Source organism: Mesoplodon densirostris, chromosome 10 (assembly GCF_025265405.1).
Source record: "Mesoplodon densirostris isolate mMesDen1 chromosome 10, mMesDen1 primary haplotype, whole genome shotgun sequence".
In the NCBI taxonomy this organism is placed as follows: Eukaryota; Metazoa; Chordata; class Mammalia; order Artiodactyla; family Ziphiidae; genus Mesoplodon; species Mesoplodon densirostris.
In genome coordinates, this window is record NC_082670.1 from 46,180,124 (window position 1) to 46,204,032 (window position 23,909).

A 23,909-nucleotide genomic window follows, 5' to 3' on the forward strand; every position below is an offset into this window, starting at 1 on the left:
GGGAGGGAGGGAGATGCAAGAGGGAAGAGATATGGGAACATATGTATATGTATAACTGATTCACTTTGTTATAAAGCAGAAACTAACACACCATTGTAAAGCAATTATACTCCAATAGAGATGTTTAAAAAATACTAAATAAAGGAGAAAAGGGGAAATTGGAGTAGCCGTAGTTACCTGTTTCCTAGTCTCTTCCTTCTTCCACATGTTTTCCTAATTCCTTCACAAACTTATTGATTATGTTGCTTTTTAGTTTTAAAATTCAGCCCCCTCCCAGAACCCCTGCCATAGATAGGGATTGGGGGAGGAGGCATGGATGGAGGACAACCAGAACTATGTCAATACCCAATGATTGTACAGGGGAGGCGTGTTGCTGTGCAACAATATAGCCCGGGAGCCGCTTTATTTGTTTATCAATGAACATTCTACTGCGTCCCTGCGATGTAGGTCAGGCTCATTGGAAATACCAGCCGCCGATCGAATGCAGTCTTCATTATATTTCTAGGCAGGGTGCACAGCTGATTCCTGCACACTGGAGTGCGTCTGAGCTGCAGGACGGAGAGGAGACACCTGTGCCTTAGCGACGCAGGTAAACTCCCATCTACCTTCCCTAGGCTTTCCCGAGTGCTCTCCCATCTCCTCCCCGCGCCCTCCTCATCCCCATCTGCCCTCCCATCTTGGACCCCAGCTTCTCTGTGCAACCGGTGTTTTTCCCGCTCTCTCTAGGCACCACAGCAGAAGACAAGGAGGGCTCCACACAACTGGGCATGCCTAATAACCAGGGAGCGCTCTGGCTGCGGGAAGAAAGCGCTTGAACCTTCCGCGCTGCCCTCCCCTCTCCTGCTGCCTCCTGCCACTCAGGCGACCCGACTTGCGGCGAGGTCCAGTGAGGGCCCGCGGCCTCGCGGGGCCCCGCCTCTCGCGGCACCCTCGCCAATCAGCGTCGGGAGGAGGCGGGACGCGCCCTGTGCCTGCCTCTCCACTTCAGGCTGCTGGTACGAGCTGGGCTGGGCGCGAGCGAGGGACTGAGGCAGGACGGGTCGGGAGGCTCGGGGCCGCGGAGCCCGACGGCGGGGGCGGGCGCGGCGCGGGACTGGAGAGGGCGCCAGACCCCGAGCCGCGGCGGAGGGAGGCGGGAGGCGGGAGGCGGCAGGCGGCAGGCGGCAGGCGGCAGGCGGCAGGCGGCAGGCGGGAGGCGGGAGGAGGGCGAGCAGGGCTGCCGGCGACCTAGGTCCGAGCGCGCGGAGCCCTGCGCCTGGCCGGGGTCGGTCCGAAGTCCGCGCTATGAAAGAGGAGAAATACTTGCCTGAGCTGATGGCAGAAAAAGATAGCCTGGATCCATCTTTTGTGCACGCCTCGCGCCTGCTAGCCGAAGGTAGGACTTGCTCCCCAGGTGGACACAGACAGCTGGCCCTTGTCACCGCGGCGGGGTTCGGGGAGCGGAGTTGGTGGAGGACGCCCATCTCCTTCGCGGAGACTGTCCCCTAAGGTGCTCGACCCAGAGCTGCGGACAGAGCAGGTCCTCGGGCGGCGGATACTCGCTCCCTCCCTCCCTCCGCAGCTGAATTTGGGGAGCCCAGAGCTGCGAGCTCTGTGGCGGTGGAGACGTGCCCTGTTAGGATCTTTGGTGGAGAGACATGAAGAGCTACGCGGTCCACGGGGATATTTTCACTCCGCAGAGGGAAGGGAAATCAATTTCAAGTGAATGGTGATCAGTGTAGTGTTTTAAGAGCTTCTTAGCTACAAATCAGCATTTTTCTTTCTTTCTTTCTTTCTTTCTTTCTTTCTTTCTTTCTTTCTTTCTTTCTTTCTTTCTTTCTTTCTTCCTTTCTTTCGTTCTTTCTTTCTTTCCTTCTTTCTTTCGTTCTTTCTTTTTTTCTTTCTTCTGCTTGGGAAGCGATTTTGATGTTCTTTAGTCTAATTACAGTCTTTCCTATGGAAAGTCTTAGAATTAACCTAGATTAAATTCTGCGTGTTCTTCGATGTTTGCGAACGTGGAAGAGGCTAAAGTGCTTATCAGTTTATTTGAAGTGTGATGATTACGGGCTCTGGGAAATGCTGATCCCTGGGAACGCTCCACAATTGATCAACTGTTTTACCAAGTGTGCATTTTCTTTTGTGTACCTGTAATGTTAAAAGAGATTTCATTCCCAGAGGAACAGAAATGTCGTCTTTTGCGTTCTTTTGAAAGGTCGTTTAAACACACACACACACACACACACACACACACACGAACATTAAGTTTTGTATGACAGAAGTATTAACCAAATTACTTCATTTATCTTGAAATAATGCCGTCTAACTGCTAAAGGTACTCAAGATATCTGTAGCAGTCTACACCTGTCTTTTTAAAAACAACTCCAAATTTTTTTTTCTTGATGAATGCCTCATTAATAATAAACTGCTTCATCATCAATTGACTACAATGCAGTTTTGTAGCTTAGGTTCTTATGAACTTACCTGTAGTAAAACTAAAAGTAACAACTTTCTCTTCCTCAGCCCTTAAGCATTAAAGGAAATGTTTTCTTTTTCGAGATTTAGTTGTACATAGAAGGAAAAATTCTAATCCTCCATGTATGAGTCAAATAGTCATTAGGTTTATTTAAATGTTTTATTGATGGATTATTATTTAAAACAATAAAGTGTCAAGTGTTTTTCTCTTGTATACTAAGTAATTAAGAAAAGCTTTATAATGGAAATATTGAATGTGTGAAACAACTAAACTATTTTTCAAGGAACAAGTTGGTTTTATGGAGGATTTAGGACAGAAAATGCAATCATACTTACTACTTTCTTGGTTACTGAATGAAAAAAAAAAAAAAAGTAGAACCTAAAGTTGAGAATGAAAGTCAATTTAAAAAATTAAACTCTCCCTCTACTCTCTTAAAAAATAAAGATAACTACATAAAAATAATAGGAATATTGTAAATTAATGGGTAAATGATTAAGATTGTTCAAAATGATTAAAAATGCAGTGAAAAGTCTTCTTAAATCATTTACTTCAATATATTTTCCAGAAGTGTCTTCATTTATCTGATAACGCTTTAAAATGGAAAAAAGTTACAAATTGATCATTTTCTCAGACCTGCTAATTGGACTTCTTTTGGGGACAGCAGACTTGATTAATTCATCAGTCATTAATGAGAGTTAGTGTACTGAAAACTGCCAAGCTACAGCAATGCGTGTGAGGAGCCCTAAATAGAGAGTGCAAGTATTTCTGCAGCTGGTTAAACAGTCAGAGAAGGCTGTGCACCTGGTTCCTTAACATTTTATTTTTCTCAGGAACTTCGTTTCTTGATACTTAGGAACATGTTCCTATGTACTTTGTAATTTAATTTTTTCCCAGTAGGGGGAAGCATGTTCTGCTTTTGTAAAGAATTAGGAGGAAAACACTCCCAAATATTGAGAAAAACATCTAAGTAAGAAACAGAGAGAGGTGTCCAAATTTCAGAGGAAACATAATGAGGAAAAGAGCTTGGAGGAGGTGATGATAATAATCTTGATTATATAAAGAGATAGGCCAAAAGAGACACAAGACTTAAATTCTCTAATTGTATCTGAGGCTCTTTATGTGTGCTTATTGAAGAGTGTCCTTTTGAATCTCTAATAAACCTCAACACACATTTTACATTATAGATCTTTCATTATCTTTTCAAAGGCCATCTGCCTAGATTCTTAAGTCTTGTTTCGGATCTCTGTAGGAGAGTGTTGAGATAATTTTATTTCTCACCCCTGGAAATGTACTGATTGAAGGCAGCGGCTATAAATAAACCTGACACAGATGTTCATTTGGAAAGAAGGTGCTCAGTGAAGTACATTTCAGCCAGCACTGTGCAGACCGTCTCAAGACTGAGTGAGTAATAAAAATGATCCAGATGATTCAGTTCTTCGGGGTGATTTTCTGGAATCTAATACATACAAGGGCAGTGATGTAAACCAATGAGCTTTCACAGTGATTTATTTTGCTTTTTTGATTGGTGGTAGATGCAAATCAGTGCTCAATTGTGACTACTTCACTTAGAATTGAAGGCCATAGGGTTAAAAGTGTTAATTTGTTGTTTATTTTGTTATTTTTGTTGTAGTGTGTTATTTCACTTGTTCCTGCTGTGTACTTTCAGTAGGAATGATTCTGAGAAAGTTAAAGGAAGAGCCCAAACATTTTATGTATTGTGTTGTTACTTAGAAAAATCTTGAATAATATGGTTTGAAGAGTATATGTTTGAGCAGTTAAACGAATTTTCTTCTGTGTTGATAATATTGTTTAATTACCTATTTGTATGGAAGGTGCTTTGGAGTATGATAAAACAGCAAATTCAGCATGATTCTTGAAGTTCCACTCAGCCTCTGAATTTGCTTGCCAGATGAAATTAGACGAGGTTATTTATATCTGTGATACTGCTGGGAAGTGCACTAAACTGTGAATCCAGATACCTGGATTTTAATTCCACTTTTGCCTAAACTGAATCTTGGTAAATTTCCCTTCCGTGGGCCAGTCTCTCAAATTGAGGAGTTGGACTAGATTTCTTTGTAATTCTAGTGAAGTCTGGGACTACTGCTGATGCAAAGGAGTGGTGTTTGTGTATTCAGAATACCAAAATCAGTGGCTGAATATTTTGGAAACTTTTTTTCATTCCTTCTTAGTTTAATGATTAATAATACATTTATTGCATTATAATGCAATTTGAAGCATAAACACTATTTTGGGCACTGGGGACAGATTTATGTTTACTGAACTATTCTCAAGGCTTGGGAGCTAAAAATGTATATGCATGGAAATATTCTTGTTTGCAGTAAAGCATGCTTGTCTGCTGACAGACATAGATCTGTTCAAATTTATAGATTCAATTATGGCGATTCCATACCTTTATGAGGATTAATAAATTCTTCTCTAGTTGAGAGTGTTTTGGGCTCTCTGGCTGGCAAGATTTCCTAACCTGAATTCTTCACAAATATTGGTAGATTCATCATTGTTTTGGTTGACTCATCATATGATGAAGTCAAATATTGCCAAATATCCAAACAGTTCAAGTGATTTTTAAAAAACTCTGGGTGCTTTTTTTTTTTTTTTTTTTTTTTTGCGGTACGGGGGCCTCTCACTGTTGTGGCCTCTCCTGTTGTGGAGCACAGGCTCCGGACGCGCAGGCTCAGCAGCCATGGCTCACGGGCCCAACCACTCCGCGGCATGTGGTATCCTCCTGGACCTGGGCGCGAACTCGTGTCCCCTGCATCTGCAGGCGGACTCTCAACCACTGCGCCACCAGAGAAGCCCTATGGGTGCTTTTTTAAAATATTGGTGAAAAGCTTGCCATTCCATCTAGGATTGGCCTGTTTTCAGGTGTGGATGAATGAGAGGAACATGGATTAATAATTTATCACAAATGCTGACTTGTAGTGATTTAACTACATTTAGATTTTCAGTAAGGATTATTTTTAAACTCAGAAGTGTTCCTTGAAATATTTTCCATAAAACATGGTGAGTTCTTAAGTTAAGGAAAGGTATTTGTATAATTTCTAAAACCAACTTCTGATAAAAAATAGTATTCATGTAACTTTTCCTTTGATTGATGTAATCTCTTTTCTCTCCCAATAAATTTGGGATCATCTTATTTATGTTTCTTAAATAAAAATAAAAATTGGCAAAAAAAAGCTAAGTTAAAGGTATCTTTGATCTGCAGTTAAAACACATTTATCATATAGTGGAGAAATTCTGCTTTAGCAAACAAAACACTTGGGATGGAGTGTTGACACCCCTGCCAACTGTGAAATAAAGGATATTTCATTTATTTCCTTTCTGATTCTCAGTTTCTTCACCTGTAAAACAGCAAAATGAATATTCACCAGCCAGGGTTCTTTTAAAGTTAAAAAATGCTGTTTGTGACTATGTAAGCTATATTTTAAAATAGGAATATTTGTACAACTAAAAAAAAATGAACAGAAATTCTACAAATATAAGATGATGCCTTAATATTTTAATGGCATTGTGGGCTTGACCTCAACTTGAAGCTTGATTTTGTAATAAAATGAGCACTGACTTAACTGTCTGAATCACTGCTGAGTGAAATTTGAACTCATACACCAAATTATGAAATAAATTATCTTATAAAAGATGATTCCAACGAGAGATTTTAAAATATCGTGTTCCCTCCGTCAGTGGTCGCTTGCCCGTGTCTGACTTTAGCCTGGTTAGCTCAGGACCTGGGTCTCTCGAGGCTCATTCCGCACCTGCTTGGCCTCCTCCCCAGGCCACATGTCTGACACTCTGGGCAGCTGGCTGCATCCTCCTTTTCATCAAGTGGATCTCTGTCTTCTGAAGTTCTTCAGCCCCCTACCACTTAAAAAATTCCATACTCCTTTCATTCCCAGAAGGTGAAATTAATTTTTTTGTTCAAGGCTGACTTGTTCACAGCATCCTTAATCCCAGCACCCATCATCCCCTCCAGGTCTGGCCTATTACTGTATCCTTTCTTCAGTAGTTCCAACGTCTTCCTCCCCAGCTTTCCTTGGAGCAGCCTATAAACATGATTCAATCGGAATCACTTAAAAAAATAGAATACTTGTTTCCCTTGCTGAAAGTAATAAAAATAACCTCTCTTGACAATTTTTCTCCTTTGTTTCCTTCAAGTTTCTGATGCCATGAGTCCATACAGCTGCTCACTTTCTCAGTTTACCTTCCACAGGTCCTCCATCTCGCTGCAGTCCTCATCATTGTCTTGAAACCAGAGGCTCCAGTGGGAATCATTTAATTGCCAAATCCAGTAAAATGTGTCTGACCTCTCATCAGGGCGCTTGGCTGCACTTTCCACTATTGTTCTTCTCCCAGTTTCTTGGCTTCTCCCTTGGTTTACAAGCACTACACATTGTTGGGTTTTCTCTTCTGTCTCTCTTACCAGTGCTCACCATCCTCCCTCTCTCTCCTCCCCACCCCAACTCACACACCCTGTCAGAGTGGTTCATTCAAGATCAGAGTATGACCATGTCACACCTTTAAATGCTATTGTCATAGGGTGGCCACCTCTGACAGCAGGCCAGCAGAGGGAGGGGATGCTGCCTGCCTGGATGCTTCTGGGGGCAGGGAGAGTCCAGGCTCCCCCAGGCGCCTAGGGGAGGGAGGGAGAGGCCCCTTGTTGCTGTTCCCGTGTGGTCTTCAGTGACACCGAGAGGGGTGGGGAGGAGTTCCAGCAGGAGTGAAAGATTCTCTGACACCCCCTGGCTTGGAGGGGGAAGGATGCATTGGTCCTGCTCCTGAGGGTGGACATCCGGGTCTCCACGTGGCCTCTGTCCCCACTGCCAGTGGTACGGAAGCGCTGTTGCCTATTCAGTCCCCCTGCTTCCCCCAAGAGGGAAGGGGTGCCCCTTAACAGTGGAGGGAGGCTGGACACCCAGGCTCTCTATTTAATTTTTCTTGATGGGGGTGAGCGTGAGACACCGGTTTTGGGGTTTTGTTTTGTTTTCTGTGTTGTTTGGCTGGGGAAGGATGTTTGTTGTCTAAAAGTTTTCTGTCTTGCAAGGTTGCCCTCTTTCTAGTCCTGTGGCCGGAGAGAGCAGGCTTTGCTTGAACCTGTTTTTTGTTTTTTTGTTTTTGGTCTCCTTCTGTTGATATTCCTGGGTTTCCAACCTTTCCAGCTGCCACTTTGGCATATATGAAACACAAGAAAAACTAGCAAAACCACTGCCTGAGTCACATGGTACCCAGCCAGCCTGGCTTCTTCCTGCCCCTTCTGCAAAATCTTCTGTGTTTATTTTATATATAATATCCAGTCTCCATTCATTTGTGTTTTAATTTATTTCTTTATAAGATTTTCTTTTGAAGCCAGGTTCAGTCTTGTACATTAATATTTCATTAACTAATTATGTAAGAATGAGCATGACCAGGATAAACCCATCTGGATAATGGACACAATATCTGATCAAAATTTTTGGTTTCTATTAAGTATACAATCTAGATTGGAGCTCTGTGTTCCCATGGCAGCTGTAGAAGGAGGGAAGTTTTGGAGATGATTTTTAGAAACCCTTGGAGATGACTCTTTAGTGTCACCAGCCTTTCCTATGTCCTTATTTGTTTGAACACTTGATTTGATCCCTTTTCTTGTCTGAATACAGATTATAAGAAATGTAGCTTAATCGGAATTATATCCTGACACCAGTTGGTTTCTTTAAAGCTATAAACAGTGTAAGACTTAATATATCAATAGATTGTAATATGATCCTTTTCTTACAGAAATGGTAAATTTCAATAAAATAAGTATGATATAGAAATATATATTTTTTAAAAATAATAGAGTACTGGTTAATAGCTGATCTCCCAAAGGAATGTTAGCAGATACCTATGTTATATGACTTCTTCATTTTCTCCAGAGGAGAGTTCTGAAATAATCGCATGTTTTATTTGTCAAAAAGTTGGGAGGTCACAGCCAAGTATCTTGTTGCACAATTTTTTTTTTTTTTTTTTTTTTTTTTTTTTTTTTTGCGGTACGCGGGCCTCTCACTGTTGTGGCCTCCCTGTTGCGGAGCACAGGCTCCGGACGCGCAGGCTCAGCGGCCATGGCTCACAGGCCCAGCCGCTCCGCGGCATGTGGGATCTTCCCGGACCGGGGCACAAACCCGTGTCCCCTGCATCGGCAGGCGTACTCTTAACCACTGTGCCACCAGGGAAGCCCTGCACAATTTACTTTTAACTCTTTTGGGAAGCAAATCATTTGTAGCGTATCCTACATTGCTTACCTTACCCTCAGAGCACTACTTCCAAGAAAATGTTTGCGGTAGAGAGAGATAATTAACATTCAAGAACACCTGAATAACAAAGTTTTCGGTCCTTCACTATAGATGAACTTATAGTTTAGCTACAGTTTGGGAGATGAGTCCTGTGGGGCAAAGACTCAGTGATCGTTGACTATGTGATTGCACGTGCCCTTGAATGTGAGTTGGTAACACCGGTCCTCAGTATGTGTTATTGGTATATGAAGAGGTATCAGATGTTTAATTTATTAGTTTTTAACAGTATACATAAGATATAAATAACAGTGCATGGTAAGAGCTGCTGGGGTTTACAGACTGCTGCTGTCACAGAGATTCCGAGGAGGTGATTGTAGATCTTCATTCTTTGGTCACTCTGTCAGCATTGGTGAGGAGATACTCTTTGTCACGCAGTGTACTGGATGCTGACACGCCTACCACAATGCATCCACTCGCCAATCCTATGAGATAGTTACTAACATTACCCTATCTTACAAATGAGAAAAATTAAGAATTAGAGAAGTTAATTTATCTCAGATCACACAGCAAATAAATTATAAAGCTGAAACCCAGGCTTTCTTACCCAGAGACAGGTGTACTGGTTACAGCATCCTGTCTCCCATGGGAGAGACACTACTTCAGGCAGGCTTTGCAGGAAGGTCAGATACTAGCATGCTAAGTACTTTGAGGAGATCAGCGTGGTGGTCATCATTCACTTCTGAAATATGTTCCTGAATGCAAGTATTGGATGAATTCTTCCACAGCGTCTTTAAATAAGTATAGTATATAAAAGGCAAATACATTTATAAATGGGGAAATTTACCTTAGTACAGAATTGGGTTAAGGATTATTGAGAGAGCCTACATTTTCAGTGTCTTACATTGAGTGTTGTTTCTGAGGGAGTTTAGTTGTGAGATGGTAAAAAGCAGGATAACACTTTTTTTCTTTTTTTGGATCCAAAAGAGGGATTGGAGAACTTTGTGTGATTTGCTGAGACTTTCTTTCCATGTTTTTTGTTTGTTTGTTTGTTTGTTTGTTTTAAAGAACTGCTTACATTTGCCAAATCCTTCTAGGAAGGAAGAACAACCATAGGTCCTCTCTTGTGTCTTGAGGGAGTGTCAGTTTTGTTTAAAATTTGGGAGTTAAGCAGAGTTCACATGTGGTCAGAAACTGAGAACCCGTTTCACGAGCATGGCCTGATTCAAATGTTATCTAAAGGTAATGAGGCTTTAGGATTTAATAACTTTGAAACAGATTGGTCTGTATTATTACACTTTTATCAGGAATGGCACAATTGATGCCCATTTCCTTCAAAATATTGAAGATTAGATTTTACCTTCTAATAGAAAAGCAGAATGAACATGTTTTCTCTCGAGTATAGCTATTTTTAGCAGGTTCATTGTATGTCAGAAAATGATAGACCCTGATGCAACTCAGGAGACAGAGCCTCAGTGACGGAAACTCAGTAGAGGGTGAAGGAGAAGAAATCTGTTCATTTTTAGAAGAAAGAGATGACTGGAGTAATAGCTACTTTTCTTGAACATATACTGTGGGTCACGTCCTTACATTATATCCATAAAGGCAGGTAATATTGTCCTTATATTATGGGAAAGATAAAGAGTCAGATTAGAGGATAGCCTAATCCATTTGGATTTTTTAAGTATTAAATCAGAGGTTAAGTAAATGTCCAACTATAATGTGAAAGTCTCAAAAAGCAACCATTAAACACTGAAACACTAAACAGTATTGCAGAATATGACTTGTTTAAGGAAATACCAAGATCTTGCTTTGAAAAACTTTTAGGAGGGTTAAATATCTGTTACTAGAGAATTTGTTTCCTTTAAGATAATTTCCTTTGGGAAATTTAAGGAATTTGATTTTTAGAAATTTGATTTACATGTAGAAATACACTCACTGTATAAAAGAAGACTATAAAATGAAAACAGTAACATGAATACATAACAGAATACAGTTCTTACTGTATATTTAGGCATGTAAATGTGAGTGTTAAATAAGTATCATCCATATCTCCATATAGTCTGTTTTTCTTCTTAGAAGCCAAAAACTAGAAGCTGCCTTTAATCCATCTAAGATCTGGTGCAAGAGGGGGCCTTTAAGGAATTGTGTGAAAATGAAAGTCATTTGATGTGCTGAGGAAGATGGCAATTTGTTATATGCAATTGTTTTCGAATGGACTTCATGAGGATAGATGACTCTGTAGTAAGCTAGTATTCTGAAATTAGTGAAAGATTGGAAATTATATCATATCCATATAAAGAAAATCTGGTAGAAGAGAGCGTTATGATAATTAAAAGCCATTTAATGGAATTAGATGAGGTGATAAGTATTTGGAATGAAGTACAATAAGCCAAATGGTTTCTCTTTGAGTAAAATGAGCTGACTGTGTGTGTGTGTGTGTGTGTATGTGTGTGTGTGTGTGTGAAGCATATACGAAACAGGTGATAAATGAGAAACAGTACAGACTTGGTCCAATTGGTTGCTATTATCTGTATTACTACCTGAGACCTACTTTTAGGTGGAGGAGAGGGCAGAGTCACAGGCAATTAAATACGCAATCTCCAGAGGATCTGAGAAATGCAATGACAAGGCAAATAGATGATGCTTTAGAAGCCCACAGAGATCATGGGCTGCCTCAGTGGGAAGCGCCATGTTAGTTGAGATCTAACACAGAAGTAGGGTATGGTGGAGATTCAGTGAAGAAGGGGTTATAATCTGGGAGAATGATACATGGATACAGCGAACATCTCCAAAGCCTGAAAAGAAAGAGAACATTTTTTTTTAATAGAAGTTAAGTGTGATATTATGATTTAGAATAAGATATATATATATACATATATATGTATATATATATATATATATACATATATATGTATATATATATATTTGATCATCTTACCTGTTTCTGGCCAGAGCTCCTAAAACTCTTGGAATTTCCTAAGAGAGATGTAAAGGTGTCTTTTGTAATGTAAATAAGGTGACTTTTTGAAAAGCCCCTAGGTAACTTAAAGTTGGGGCCTGGTTGCCAGGGAACACAACTGGTAATTAGAGGGTAGGAACTTTCAGTCCTACCTCTCCGTCCCACCCCCCAGACCTTTGGGGAGAGGGACTAGAGCTTGAATCAGTTGCCAGTTGCAAGTGATTTAATCAACCATGCCTATGTAATGAAACCTTTATAATAACATAGAAGGACTGGATTCAGATTTCTTCCAGATTGGTAGCACCTGGAGATCTGAGGAAAATGCTGAGCTCTGAAAAGGCTTGGTAGCTCTGCACTCTTTTCCAGACCTGCTTTGTGCATCTCTTCCACCCGGCTGCTCCTGAGTGTATGACTCTGTAATAAACAGATGTTCTAGTAAGTAAGATGCTTCTCTGAGTTCTGTGAGCTTCTCTAGCAAATTAATTGTCCCCAAGGAGGGGGGGGGCCTGGGAACCTCTGGTTTACAACCAGTAGGTTAGAAGTACAGGTAACAGTCTGGACTTGCAACTGTCATCTGAAGCACAAGAACGGGGTTGTTGGAATTGGGTCCAGGAACCCAACAGATTAAATATGCTTGGAAAATACAGTAAAAGAGAAAGCATGTAGAAAAGTGGGTCTAAAGAGAATGGTAAAGGCTTATCACACATGTCTTGTAAACTATGTTAAGAAGTTTGGACTTGTCGACTGTAAAAACTGCACAATCTAAAAGAACATTTATATAAAGTTGAAGAAAGAAGTGATTTATGATGATAGAAATCAGAATAGTGGTTGCCAAAGGAATGCAGAGTCATGGTAAAGCTGTATAAGGAGAGTCTCTGGGCTGACGGAAATGTTCTCTATTCTTGTCAAGAGCCCTGCATATACAGCTTATACAGTTATCACAACTCATCAAATTGTAAACCTAAAAACTGCATTTCACTATTCATAAGATTTGCCTCAATTTTTTTTAAAAAAACAAAGTGGAGTAAAGAAAAGAATCTTCATTGATTTCTGCTGTTGGATAAATATGGCAGGTAAACTTGCAGAGGATTCATGAGATGATTGATGATTGATCCGTGGTATAGTTGACAAGAACCTGTATCATAGATGAGGAAGCAAAGGCTCAAACAGATTTAGAAATTGTCCCAGAGTCACAAAGCAGCCAAATGGCAGATCTAGGATTCAAACACTAGTGTTTTGACATCACCTACTGTGTTCTTTCTATTATAACAGTAGCTCTCAAATAATTTTTATCACATTCCAGAGTAAGAAATAACACACACACACACACACACACACACACAAAATAAATAAATAAATGTTTCATAAAGTAATGCTTAACCTTAAAATAAATAAAGTTTTGCATATGCAAATGTCTTCGTTCAGATCCAACATAGTTAATATTTCCTCCAGTGCCAAAACAAATCTTGGAAAGATAACACATACATCTCTTCACACTATAATGTCACTTAGTGTGGAGAAATGCTCATAATACAAGCTTAAAGGATCTAAATGTCCAGCACATTCTGGTGCCCATCTCATGCTCACTGTGGATCACTGATCAGAATGGAGGCAGTAAATTTCTACACTGACTGTAGAATCACAAATTCATGGGGAAAATGTATCAAGAAGGTGAAAGTGGTCAACAAAGTCACATGTGACGACAAGTCCTAAGAACCCTCAAAGAAAAAAGTAGGTGCATGCGATAGATGCGGGATTAGGAAAGACTCAGAAGCTCAAAGAGTATGCACTCTTTCTTCTTAAGTTCAACATAGTCTTGAAATTTATCCATGTTGCTACATTTATCAATAGTTTATTTTTCCTTGCTGAGTAATGTTCCATTGTATCAATATCTCACAATTTGATTATCCAGTCTCTTGTGAATGGACATCTGGGCTGTTTTCAGGGATAGCTTATTATGCTTATTATGAATAGGCTGCTATGAATGTTCATGTGCAAGATTTTTGTGGACATGCATTCTCTTTACATAAAACAGAATTGCTGGGTCTTAGAATGTGTGTGTGTGTGTGTGTGTGTGTGTGTATGTGTATGTGTATATATGTAAACCTTATTTATATTATATGGGATTGCAAAATAATTTCCTAAAGTGGTTGCACAGTTTTATTTCTCACCAACATTGTATGAAAACTCTGGTTTTCTACTTGCTTGCCAGCACCTGAAGTTCTCAGTCTTAACAACAGCTATTCTAGTATTTCAAGTGGTAACTTATTATAGTTTTTGTTTGTTTGTTTGTTTGAATCTTTTTAAATTTTATTTTTTATTGAGGTATAGTTGATTTACAATGTCATGTTAGTCTCTGATGTACAGCAAAGTGATTCAGTTATTTTTATTTTTATTCAGATTTTTTTTTCCTATTATAGGTTATTACAAGATACTGAGTATAGTTCCCTGTGCTATACAATAGGTCCTTATTGGTTATCTATTTCATACATAGTAGTGTGTATATGTTAATCCCAAACTCCTAATTTATCCCCCCCTTTCCCCTTGTAATATGCAATTCCTTGATGATTAATGTTGTTGAACATGTTTTCAAATGCTTTTTGGCCATTTGTATCTGTTATCTTACTTGAAACAATTGGTTAGAATGTTGACACACTTTTAATTGGATTGTTGGTCGTTTTATTGTTGGTGGAATAATTTGTATATTCTGGACTTGCATCCTTTGTGAAGTATGCATACTGCAAATATTTTCTCCCAATATGTGGCTTAGCTTTTAATTTTCGTGTCTTTTGAAGAGCAGAAGTTAATTTTTTCCTGAAGTCTAATTCATTGTTTTTTTCTTATACTTTAGTGTTGTGTCCTCCCTAGGAAATCTTTGCCTACCTCAAAGTCACAAAGGGTCTTCTCACTATTTTTTTCTAGAGGCTTTATGGTTTTAGCTTTTAAGTATAGGTTTATGACACATCTAGAGGTAACTTTTGTATATGGGGTCAAGATAGGGTCAAAGTTCTCTTTTTTTTTTAAGATTTAAATATCCAGTATCATTTACTGAAAATATTTTCTTTTGCTCATTATCATGTTTAAAGTGTTAAAAGATATAGTATTTTGTTTAAGCACATAAAATATAGAGAAATAAAGATCATAGTGTCTAAGTATATGTGAACTGTCTGCAATATTGACCCTCAGTATGTTTGTTCCAATACAAAGGGAACAATGGCTGCCTTAGAATGATTAAGCATGCCATGTTTTTGGACTGTGCTTTAAAATTATATATAGCTATATGATTTTTTTGCCATTTCCTCAGAATTTAGAACATAATCTTCTAAGAACATTATGAATACACTTTCCTTACTGTAACTGAGGAGAAGACTAGCCATCCCAGAGGCCTTGAAGTTTACTGACTATGACAAGGACAGCATTCTTTCAATAAAGAAGTAAGGTACTTGCTGCTACTCAGCAGTAGTGATATCTAGTAAAATTTGAACAATTGCCCTGTCCTCACTAGCAAAGTAGGTTCTAGAATCACAAAATAGTGGGTAAAGTAGATGCATTAAACATTTTATTTAAAAAAAAAGACCATATAATTTTAGATAGTAGGTTATATGCTTTTTCTAGTTTTGCAGGCAAAAAATATATTGTACAGAAACAATACACTGTACAAAATTGACAAATCTACCCTGGGTAAAATAGGTACACCTGCGGACGAACAACTGGGACCAACATCTCCATCCACAGTGATAGCTCATTGATACCTCTTGATCATCAGTGGCATATTAAGAGACAGCATCGCAATTACGCTGAAATGTGACATAGTTTTGGAAACTGCCCGAGGGGATAAGTGACTGGTGACTTTAGATTAATCCCTAAAGCACAGGTACCATACCACTATGACTTCGTAAACACACAGGTGCCCATTATGTCAACACTAATAGCCAAAAAGAAGATTTAACAATAATCCAGACTGACACAGTACATCAGTGCTAGATTCTGACAAGGTAATTCTTGGGGGAGTGTGTTTATACAGGCAGGAAGGCTACTCCCTGAAGGAAAGTGGTTGTGTTCTGGGTTTTAGAAATAGGGATGTAGTGGACAATTTCTGTTTGGATCTGGACAAGAAATATAATGAATTTACATGCCATGAAGTGAGATAGCCTTGTGAAGTACTGAAGTCTGTTCCTGTGGGGGTATTTAAAACCCCCTACAGAAAATTGAGAAAAGGAAAAATAACTATTTTGTTTTTCTCAAAAGATATATGTTGATACTTCCTTGGAAATGGAAGTTTGGATTAGATGATTTATGAATATCAATTTTATCTCATTTTAAAAATTTCATAGTATCGGACAATAATTCTTTATTTACCATAAAGGAAAACTGCTTTTGAAATTTGTCTGAACATGAAATGTTAGAGTGTATGATTTATGTTAAATAATAGTTTATAGATATATTTAAATCCCTGAAAGAAAATGTCTTTTTTATATATGTATCAGACTTTCACAGTATTAGTTTTAAGATCCACATTAGGTGAATAAGGAGAGAAAAAAAGTCTCTGAAGTGTCTGATGTTTACTGTTAGTAGCTCATTTTGACCACTTCCAATTAGAAATGAAAAAATAAGTACAACTTTCTTAGATGCAATTCGCTTTCTAGTTCCTGATGACTGATAACATATAATTGATGTTTCACCGGATTCTCTAAGTTTGTTTTGACCCATATTCTCTTAAAACCCTGACCCACTTCTTTAGGGCACTGAATTACTCACCCTTGTTCACTTGGCTGCTGCCAAAGGGATCAGAGCAGCCACCTGACTTTTTCTGGTGAGAAATTGGCATTAAAGGAAAGAGGTCACCCAGTTTGGGTTGGTTCCTGGTACAGGGGAAAAGTAGACTCTGGGGTTGTAAGTCTGTTCTTCAGAACAAAACAGATACACAGACTGAGGTCATTCCAAGGAGGTCTTTCCAGGGCCACAGCTAACCTTACTTCCTTGAGAAACCCCAGGATTTTGCCAAGATACACACTTTTCTGATAATTATTTAAGGTGGCTCTGATTGTTTTATGTTATTTGCAACCAAAATAGCTTTGACTAAGAGAAAACAGAACTGATCTTAGGATAATAGCAATCTTTTTTTTTCCTCCCTCCCTTCCTTCCTTCCTTCCTTCCTTCTTTCCTTCCTTTTTTCCTTCTTCCCTCCCTCCCTTCCTTCCTTATACAGCAGCTTCTTATTAGTTATCTATTTTATACATATTAGTGTATATATGTCAATCCCAATCTCCAAATTCATCCCATCACCATCACCCCCCACCCCGCGCTTTCCCCCTTTGGTGTCCACACATTTGTTCTCTACATCTGTGTCTCTGTTTTGCCTTGTAAACTGGTTCATCAGTACCATTTTTTTCTAGATTCCACATATATGCGTTAATATATGATATTTGTTTATCTCTTTCTGACTTACTTCACTCTGTATAAAAGTCTCTAGGTCCATCAACATCTCTATAGATGACCCAATTTCATTCCTTTTTATGGTTGAGTAATATTCCATTGTATATATGTACCACATCTTCTTTATCCATTTGTCTGTCAGTGGGCATTTAGGTTACTTCCATGACCTGGCTATTGTAAATAGTACCTCAATGAACATTGGGGTGCATGACTCTTTTTTTTTTTTAATTTAACCTTACTTCCTATTTTAGAAAATATATTTTTTACACATAATTTAAGCAAAATTATGTAAGCAACCATAAAAATATGAAGTTCAGTGTGAGTACACTATTTTGTTGAACAAGTAGGGTGCACAGAAAATAATGAGAAAAGAACCTGAAACTTTTCTATCACTCTCCATTTATCTTATTATGCAAGATGAATTTTTTCTGTCTTTCTAGAAGAAAACTAAGATGCATTCTATATTCTTCTGATGATTCTCAAATAATAAAAGAGATTTTTAGGTACTTCTAGTCATAAAGACAACTTGAGTTCAATAATTAACATTCATCTTTATTCTGGCTTGTTGTTTTCAACTCCTTGGTTGATGCCTAGGTATCTGGAGGTACACCTCTAGGTGCTTTCTATTGAGGTTTCTCATCCCCTCAGCAAGCTGTCTTGAAGAGTTCTGTGAACCCCATGCTAACTCCCTACAGTTCATAGCTCTTACCTGGTGCATGGGGTATGTGTTCTAAGCATCCTTTGCTCTGACAAACCATGGGATATGGGACCAGTCCTAACCCAGCCACCCCACCTTCTTTTGTAGCCAGTTCATTTATAAAGCATTCACATTTTAAAATCATATTAGTTCAGAGGAAGACCCTAGTTCACTATATTTTCCAAGTTCAAGGGAACATGGGGATTTGACCCCTAGATCCCTGTCAAAAGGAAGAAACTGTGCCAGGTACCAATACATTTTCCAGCTGTTATCTATTTCAAGGTTTGTCTCAACTTCATAGAACCACTTTTACCAACGTGTCACTTCCCTAAACAGCCTGCATCAGCCAGAGGTATAAAAATGCAGCTATTTTGAGCCTCTGCAGGACACCTCTGACAAGCCATGTTGTTACAGAGCTCTTGATGGGACTGACTGAGGGTTTGCAGGGCCTTCATTTCAGGATAACTTCTTCCCAGTCGTTCTTCATTTCCCTTTTCCACAAGAGTTATCCCTAACAAATATCCTGCATATGAAACTCCATCAGGGATTCTATTGCCAAGCAACCAAACCTGAGAAGTTCTGTGTGATGGTTTTACATTCATTTTGGATTTTATTGATAGCATCTATTGTTTTGAGGATCCAGATAAAATTGATCCTAAGATGCTTTTCATTACTGCCGTGTGTGTGTGTACACATATATATGTATATACATACACATCACTGAAATGTTCAAAAATTCTGTGCACTCATTTCTTGGATGGAATATAATTAAACTTATCAGACCAAGTCCCCAATTTATCTGACTACTGAGTTCATGGTCACTTGCATTTAGCCCTACGTGGCACTAAATCCTTTGTACTGTATTTGCATATTTAATTTTTTTTCATTTTTGCTAATAGACTGCCTGATGAATGATCAGTTATTTGCTTGCAGTATGTGTTCAATAAAATATTTAGAGTAAATGAATAACAAATATAAAATAATTACTACATAAGCTATTATTATGCCTTGTTAACATTCGTTTTTCCTAAAAACAGCAGATTATGTACTATGAACATGAACTTTATAACTTTAATTTTATAACAAAAGCCTACACAACACAATAACAATACAGTATTTTCATCATGTAATTTTATCACAATTAGTTTAATAGTACATCTTCATTAACACAATTTCCTTCTTTGAACTTTAACATTACCTACAATTAGCTACATTTATATCTCAAGAGATATTATGACTTTTGTAAATAATCTAATAATTACTCTATCAGTATCATTTTGGATTAATATGTAATGTTTTCTCTAAAAATTTCTAACCTTTAAATTAGCTTTATTTTGTTTTCAGAAAAGCATACACAACAAATTCTCATGATATTCATTAGGATAGACTAAACTGATATAAAAATGACTCAAAAGTATAATGGCTTAACACAAAATTAGTTTATTTCTTATTCACATAACCATTCAAGTTTTTTTTTTTTTTTTTTTTTTTTTTTTTTTAAGGCTTGAGGATGACTCTTTTCCAATCATTCAATCAAAACCCAGTCATTCCTTTGGGGGCTCCAACAGCATCATAGGGTGTTGCCATGGAGGGTGCCTTGTTGAGATTGGCTCACCACACCCAGGTTCTACCAGGGAAAAAAGTGAAAGAGAATAACTAGGAAGGAGACTTTTTCTCTTTAAAGTCCTAGACCAGTAACACAGCAAATATCACTTTTGCTCATATTTCATTGTTAGGAATTTAATTATATGGCCATCCCTAAACTGCAGTAGGGCTGGAAAGCATAGTCTGTTGTTGAACCAAGAAGAAGTGTAAGAACAGATACCTCTACTACCAACAATCTTAGTGCTTTATAAAGTATATTTCAGAAAAGTTCAAACATTGATAAAAGTAAGGAATGTAGTATAATAAACAGTAACATATACAGTTTGAAAACATACAGCATTGTGTCAATCTTATGTAATTTAGTCTCTGTCCACTTTTTAAACACAGATCTAACATTATCTATTTTCACCCATAATACTTCTGTATCTATCTCTAATCTTTCATGGACTTCTTTTTGAATATATCATTACTATGTAATTTCTCTCAAAAAATAATAATTTAATTATCAGAAAGTAATTACAAACCCATATTTAAATTTATCTGATTGGGGAGACCAACATTGGATATAGACTGTGAAATGGGGGTTGTTGCAGAAATTAACTCGGGATTGAGAAATATAGAAATGGTTACTTTGTGGCCACTTATAGAGGTTTATATATATATATTTTTGTATCTTGTATTCTTGCAAAGACAGGCTAGCAGCATTCAGTAAACTGATGTTAAGATTCTTACGGGGAAACTGTAAGAAAAGCAGGTTCCCAGGTTCTAATTCTGGATATTTGCTTCTGTAAGTCTACATTGAGGTCTGGGAATAATTAATTCTAACAGGTGCATGACTTTTTGAATTATGGTTTTCTCTGGGTATATGCCCAGTAGTGGGATTGCTGGGTCATACTGTAGTTCTATTTTTAGTTTTTTAAGGAACTTCCATACTGTTCTCCATAGTAGCTGTATCAATTTACATTCCTACCCACAGTGCAAGAGGGTTCCTTTTCTCCACACCCTCTACAGCATTTGTTGTTTTTAGATTTTCTGATGATGCCTATTCTAACTGGTGTGATGTGATACCTCATTGTAGTTTTGATTTGCATTTCTCTAATAATTAGTGATGATGAACAGCTTTTCATGTGCCTCTTGGCCATCTGTATGTCTTCTTTGGAGAAATGTCTATTTAAGTCTTCTGCCCATTTTTGGATTGGGTTGTTCTTTCTTTAATATTGAGCTGCATGAGCTGTTTATGTATTTTGGAGATTAATCCTTTGTCCATTTATTCGTTTGCAAATATTTTCTCCCATTCTGAGGGTTGTCTTTTCATTTTGCTTATAGTTGCCTTTGATGTACAAAAGCTTTTAAGTTTCATTAGGTCCCATTTGTTTATTTTTGTTTTTATTTCCATTTCTCGAGGAGGTGGATCAAAAAAGATCTTGCTGTGATTTATGTCATAGAGTGTTCTGCCTATGTTTTCCTCTAAGAGTTTGATAGTGTCTGCCCTTACATTTAGGTCTTTAATCCATTTTGAGTTTATTTTTGTGTATGGTGTTAGGGAGTGTTCTAATTTCATTCTTTCAAATATAGCTGTCCAGTTATCCCAGCACCACTAATTGAAGAGACTGTCTTTTCTCCATGGTATATCTTTGCCACGTTTGCCATAGATTAGTTGACCATAGGTGTGTGGGTTTATCTCTGAGCTTTCTATCCTGTTCCATTTATCTATATTTCTGTTTTTGTGCCAGTACAATATTGTCTTGACCACTGTAGCTTTGTAGTATAGTCTGAAGTCAGGGAGTCTTATTCCTCCAGCTCCGTTTTTTTTCCCCTCAAGATTGTTTTGGCTATTTGGGGTCTTTTTTGTCTCCATACAAATTTTGAGATTTTTTGTTCTAATTCTGTAAAAAATGCCATTGGTAATTTGATAGGTATTGCACTGAATCTGTAGATTGCTTTGGATACTATAGTCATTTTCACAGTATTGAATCTTGCAATCCAAGAACATGGTATATCTCTCCATCTGTTTGTGTCATCTTTGATTTCTTTCATCAGTGTCTTATAGTTTTCTGAGTACAGGTCTTTTGCCTCCTTAGGTAGGTTTATTCCTAGGTATTTTATTCTTTTTGATGCAATGGTAAATGGAATTGTTTCTTGAATTTCTCTTTCTGAGCTTTCATTGTTAGTGTATAGAAATGCACCAGATTTCTGTGTATGAATTTTGTATCCTGCAAATTTACCAAATTCATTGATGAGTTCTAGTAGTTTTCTGGTAGCATCTTTAGGCTTTTCTGTATACAATAGCATGTCATCTGTAAACAGTGACAGTTTAACTTCTTCTTTTCCAATTTGGATTCCTTTACTTCTTTTTCTTCTCTAATTGCCATATCTAGGACTTCCAAAATTATGTTGAATAAACGTGGCAAGAGTGGACATCCTTGTCTTGTTCCTGATCCTACAGGAAGTGCTTTCAGCTTTTCACCATTGAGTATGATGTTAGCTGTAGGTTTGTTTTATATGGCCTTTATTGTGTTAAGGTATGTTTCCTCTATGCCCGCTTTCTGTAGAGTTTTTATCATAAATAGGTGGTGAATTTTATCAAAAGCTTTTTCTGCAGCTATTGAGATGATTATATGGTTTTTATTTTTCAGTTTATTGATGTGATGTATCACACTAATTGATTTGAGGATATTGAAAAATCCTTGCATCCTTGGGATAAATCCCACTTGATTGTGGTGTATGGTCCTTTTAATGTATTGTTGTATTCGGGTTGCTAGTATTTTGTTGAGGATTTTTACGTGAATATTTGTCAGTGATATTGGCCTGTAATTTCTTGTTTTGTGTGTGGTATCTTTGTCTGGTTTTGGTGTCAGTGTGGTGGTGGCCTCATAGAATTAAATTGGGAGGTTTCTTTCCTCTGCAAATTTTTTGAAAATTTCAGAAAAATAGGTGTTAGCTCTTCTCTAAATATTTAACAGAATTCACCTGTGAAGCCATTGGGTCCTGGACTTCTCTTTGTTGGAAGTTTTTTCATCACAGTTTCAGTTTCAGTGCTTGTGATTGGTCTGTTCATATTTTCTATTTCTTCCTGGTTCAGTCTTTGGATATTGTATCTTTCTAACAATCTGTCCATTTCTTCCAGGGCATCCATTTTATTGGCATACAGTTGCTTGTACTAGTCTCTTATGGTCCTTTGTATTTTTGTGCTGTCAGTTGTTACTTTTCCATTTTCATTTCTAATTCCACTGATTTGAGTCTTCTTCCTTTTTTCCTTGATGAGTTTAGCTAATGGTCTATCAATTTTGTTTATCTTCCTAAAGAACCAACTTTTAGTTTTATTGATCTTTGCTATTGTTTCCTTCATTTCTTTTTTCATGTGTGTATTCATTAGCTCTCTTTTTTAAAACATCTTTATTGGAGTATAATTGCTTTACAATGGTGTGTTAGTTTCTGCTTTATAACAAAGTGAATCAGCTGTATGTATTCATATATCCCCATATCCCCGCCCACTTATGTCTCCCTCCCCCCCTCCCTATCCCACCCCTCTAGGTGGTCACAAAGCACAGAGCTGATCTCCCTGTGCTATGCAGCTGCTTCCCACTAGCTATCTATTTTAAGTTTGGTAGTGTATATATGTCCATGCCACTCTCTCACTTTGTCACAGCTTACCCTTCCCCATCCCCATATCCTCAAGTCCATTCTCTATTAGGTCTGTGTCTTTATTGCCGTCTTACCCCTATGTTCTTCATGACCTTTTTTTTTTTCTTAGCTTCCATATACATGTGTTAGCATACGGTATTTGTTTTTTCTCTTTCTGACTTACTTCACTCTGTATGACAGACTCTAGGTCCATGCACCTCACGACAGATATATCAATTTTGTTTCTTTTTATGGCTGAGGAAAATTCCATTGTATATATGTGCCACATCTTCTTTATCCATTCATCTGTTGATGGACACTTACATTGCTTCCATGTCCTGGCTATTGAAAATAGACCTGCAATGAACATTTTGGTACATGACTCTTTTTGAATTATGGTTTGCTCAGGGTATATGCCCAGTAGTGGGATTGCTGGGTCGTATGGTAGTTCTATTTGTAGTTGTTTAAGGAAACTGCATACTGTTCTCCATAGTGGCTGTATCAATTTATATTCCCACCAACAGTGCAAGAGTGTTCCCTTTTATACACACCCTCTCCAGCATTTATTGTTTCTAGATTTTTTGATGATGGCCATTCTGACTGGTGTGAAATGATATCTCATTGTAGTTTTGATTTGCATTTCTCCAATGATTAATGATGTTGAGCATTCTTTCATGTCTTTGTTGGCAATCTGTATCTCTTCTTTGGAGATATGTCTATTTAGGTCTTCTGCCCATTTTCGGATTGGGTTGTTTGATTTTTTGGTATAGAGCTGCTTGAGCTGCTTGTAAATTTTGGAAATTAATCCTTTGTCAGTTGCTTCATTTGCAAATATTTTGTCCCATTCTGTGGGTTGTCTTCTGGTTTTGTTTATGG

The 23,909-nt window shown here is 38.0% G+C and overlaps 1 protein-coding gene across 2 annotated transcripts in view; it reads left to right on the plus strand.

Moving 5' to 3' along the window:
* The first annotated feature begins 1,284 nt into the window (after window positions 1-1,284).
* KHDRBS2 (KH RNA binding domain containing, signal transduction associated 2) overlaps window positions 1,285-23,909 on the plus strand; it is a 657,141-nt gene continuing 634,516 nt past the window's right edge. For both annotated transcript variants that reach the window (XM_060109735.1, XM_060109736.1), the window contains exon 1: window positions 1,285-1,375. In XM_060109735.1, the coding sequence (XP_059965718.1) occupies window positions 1,285-1,375 (91 nt within the window). The remainder of the gene's footprint in view (window positions 1,376-23,909) is intronic.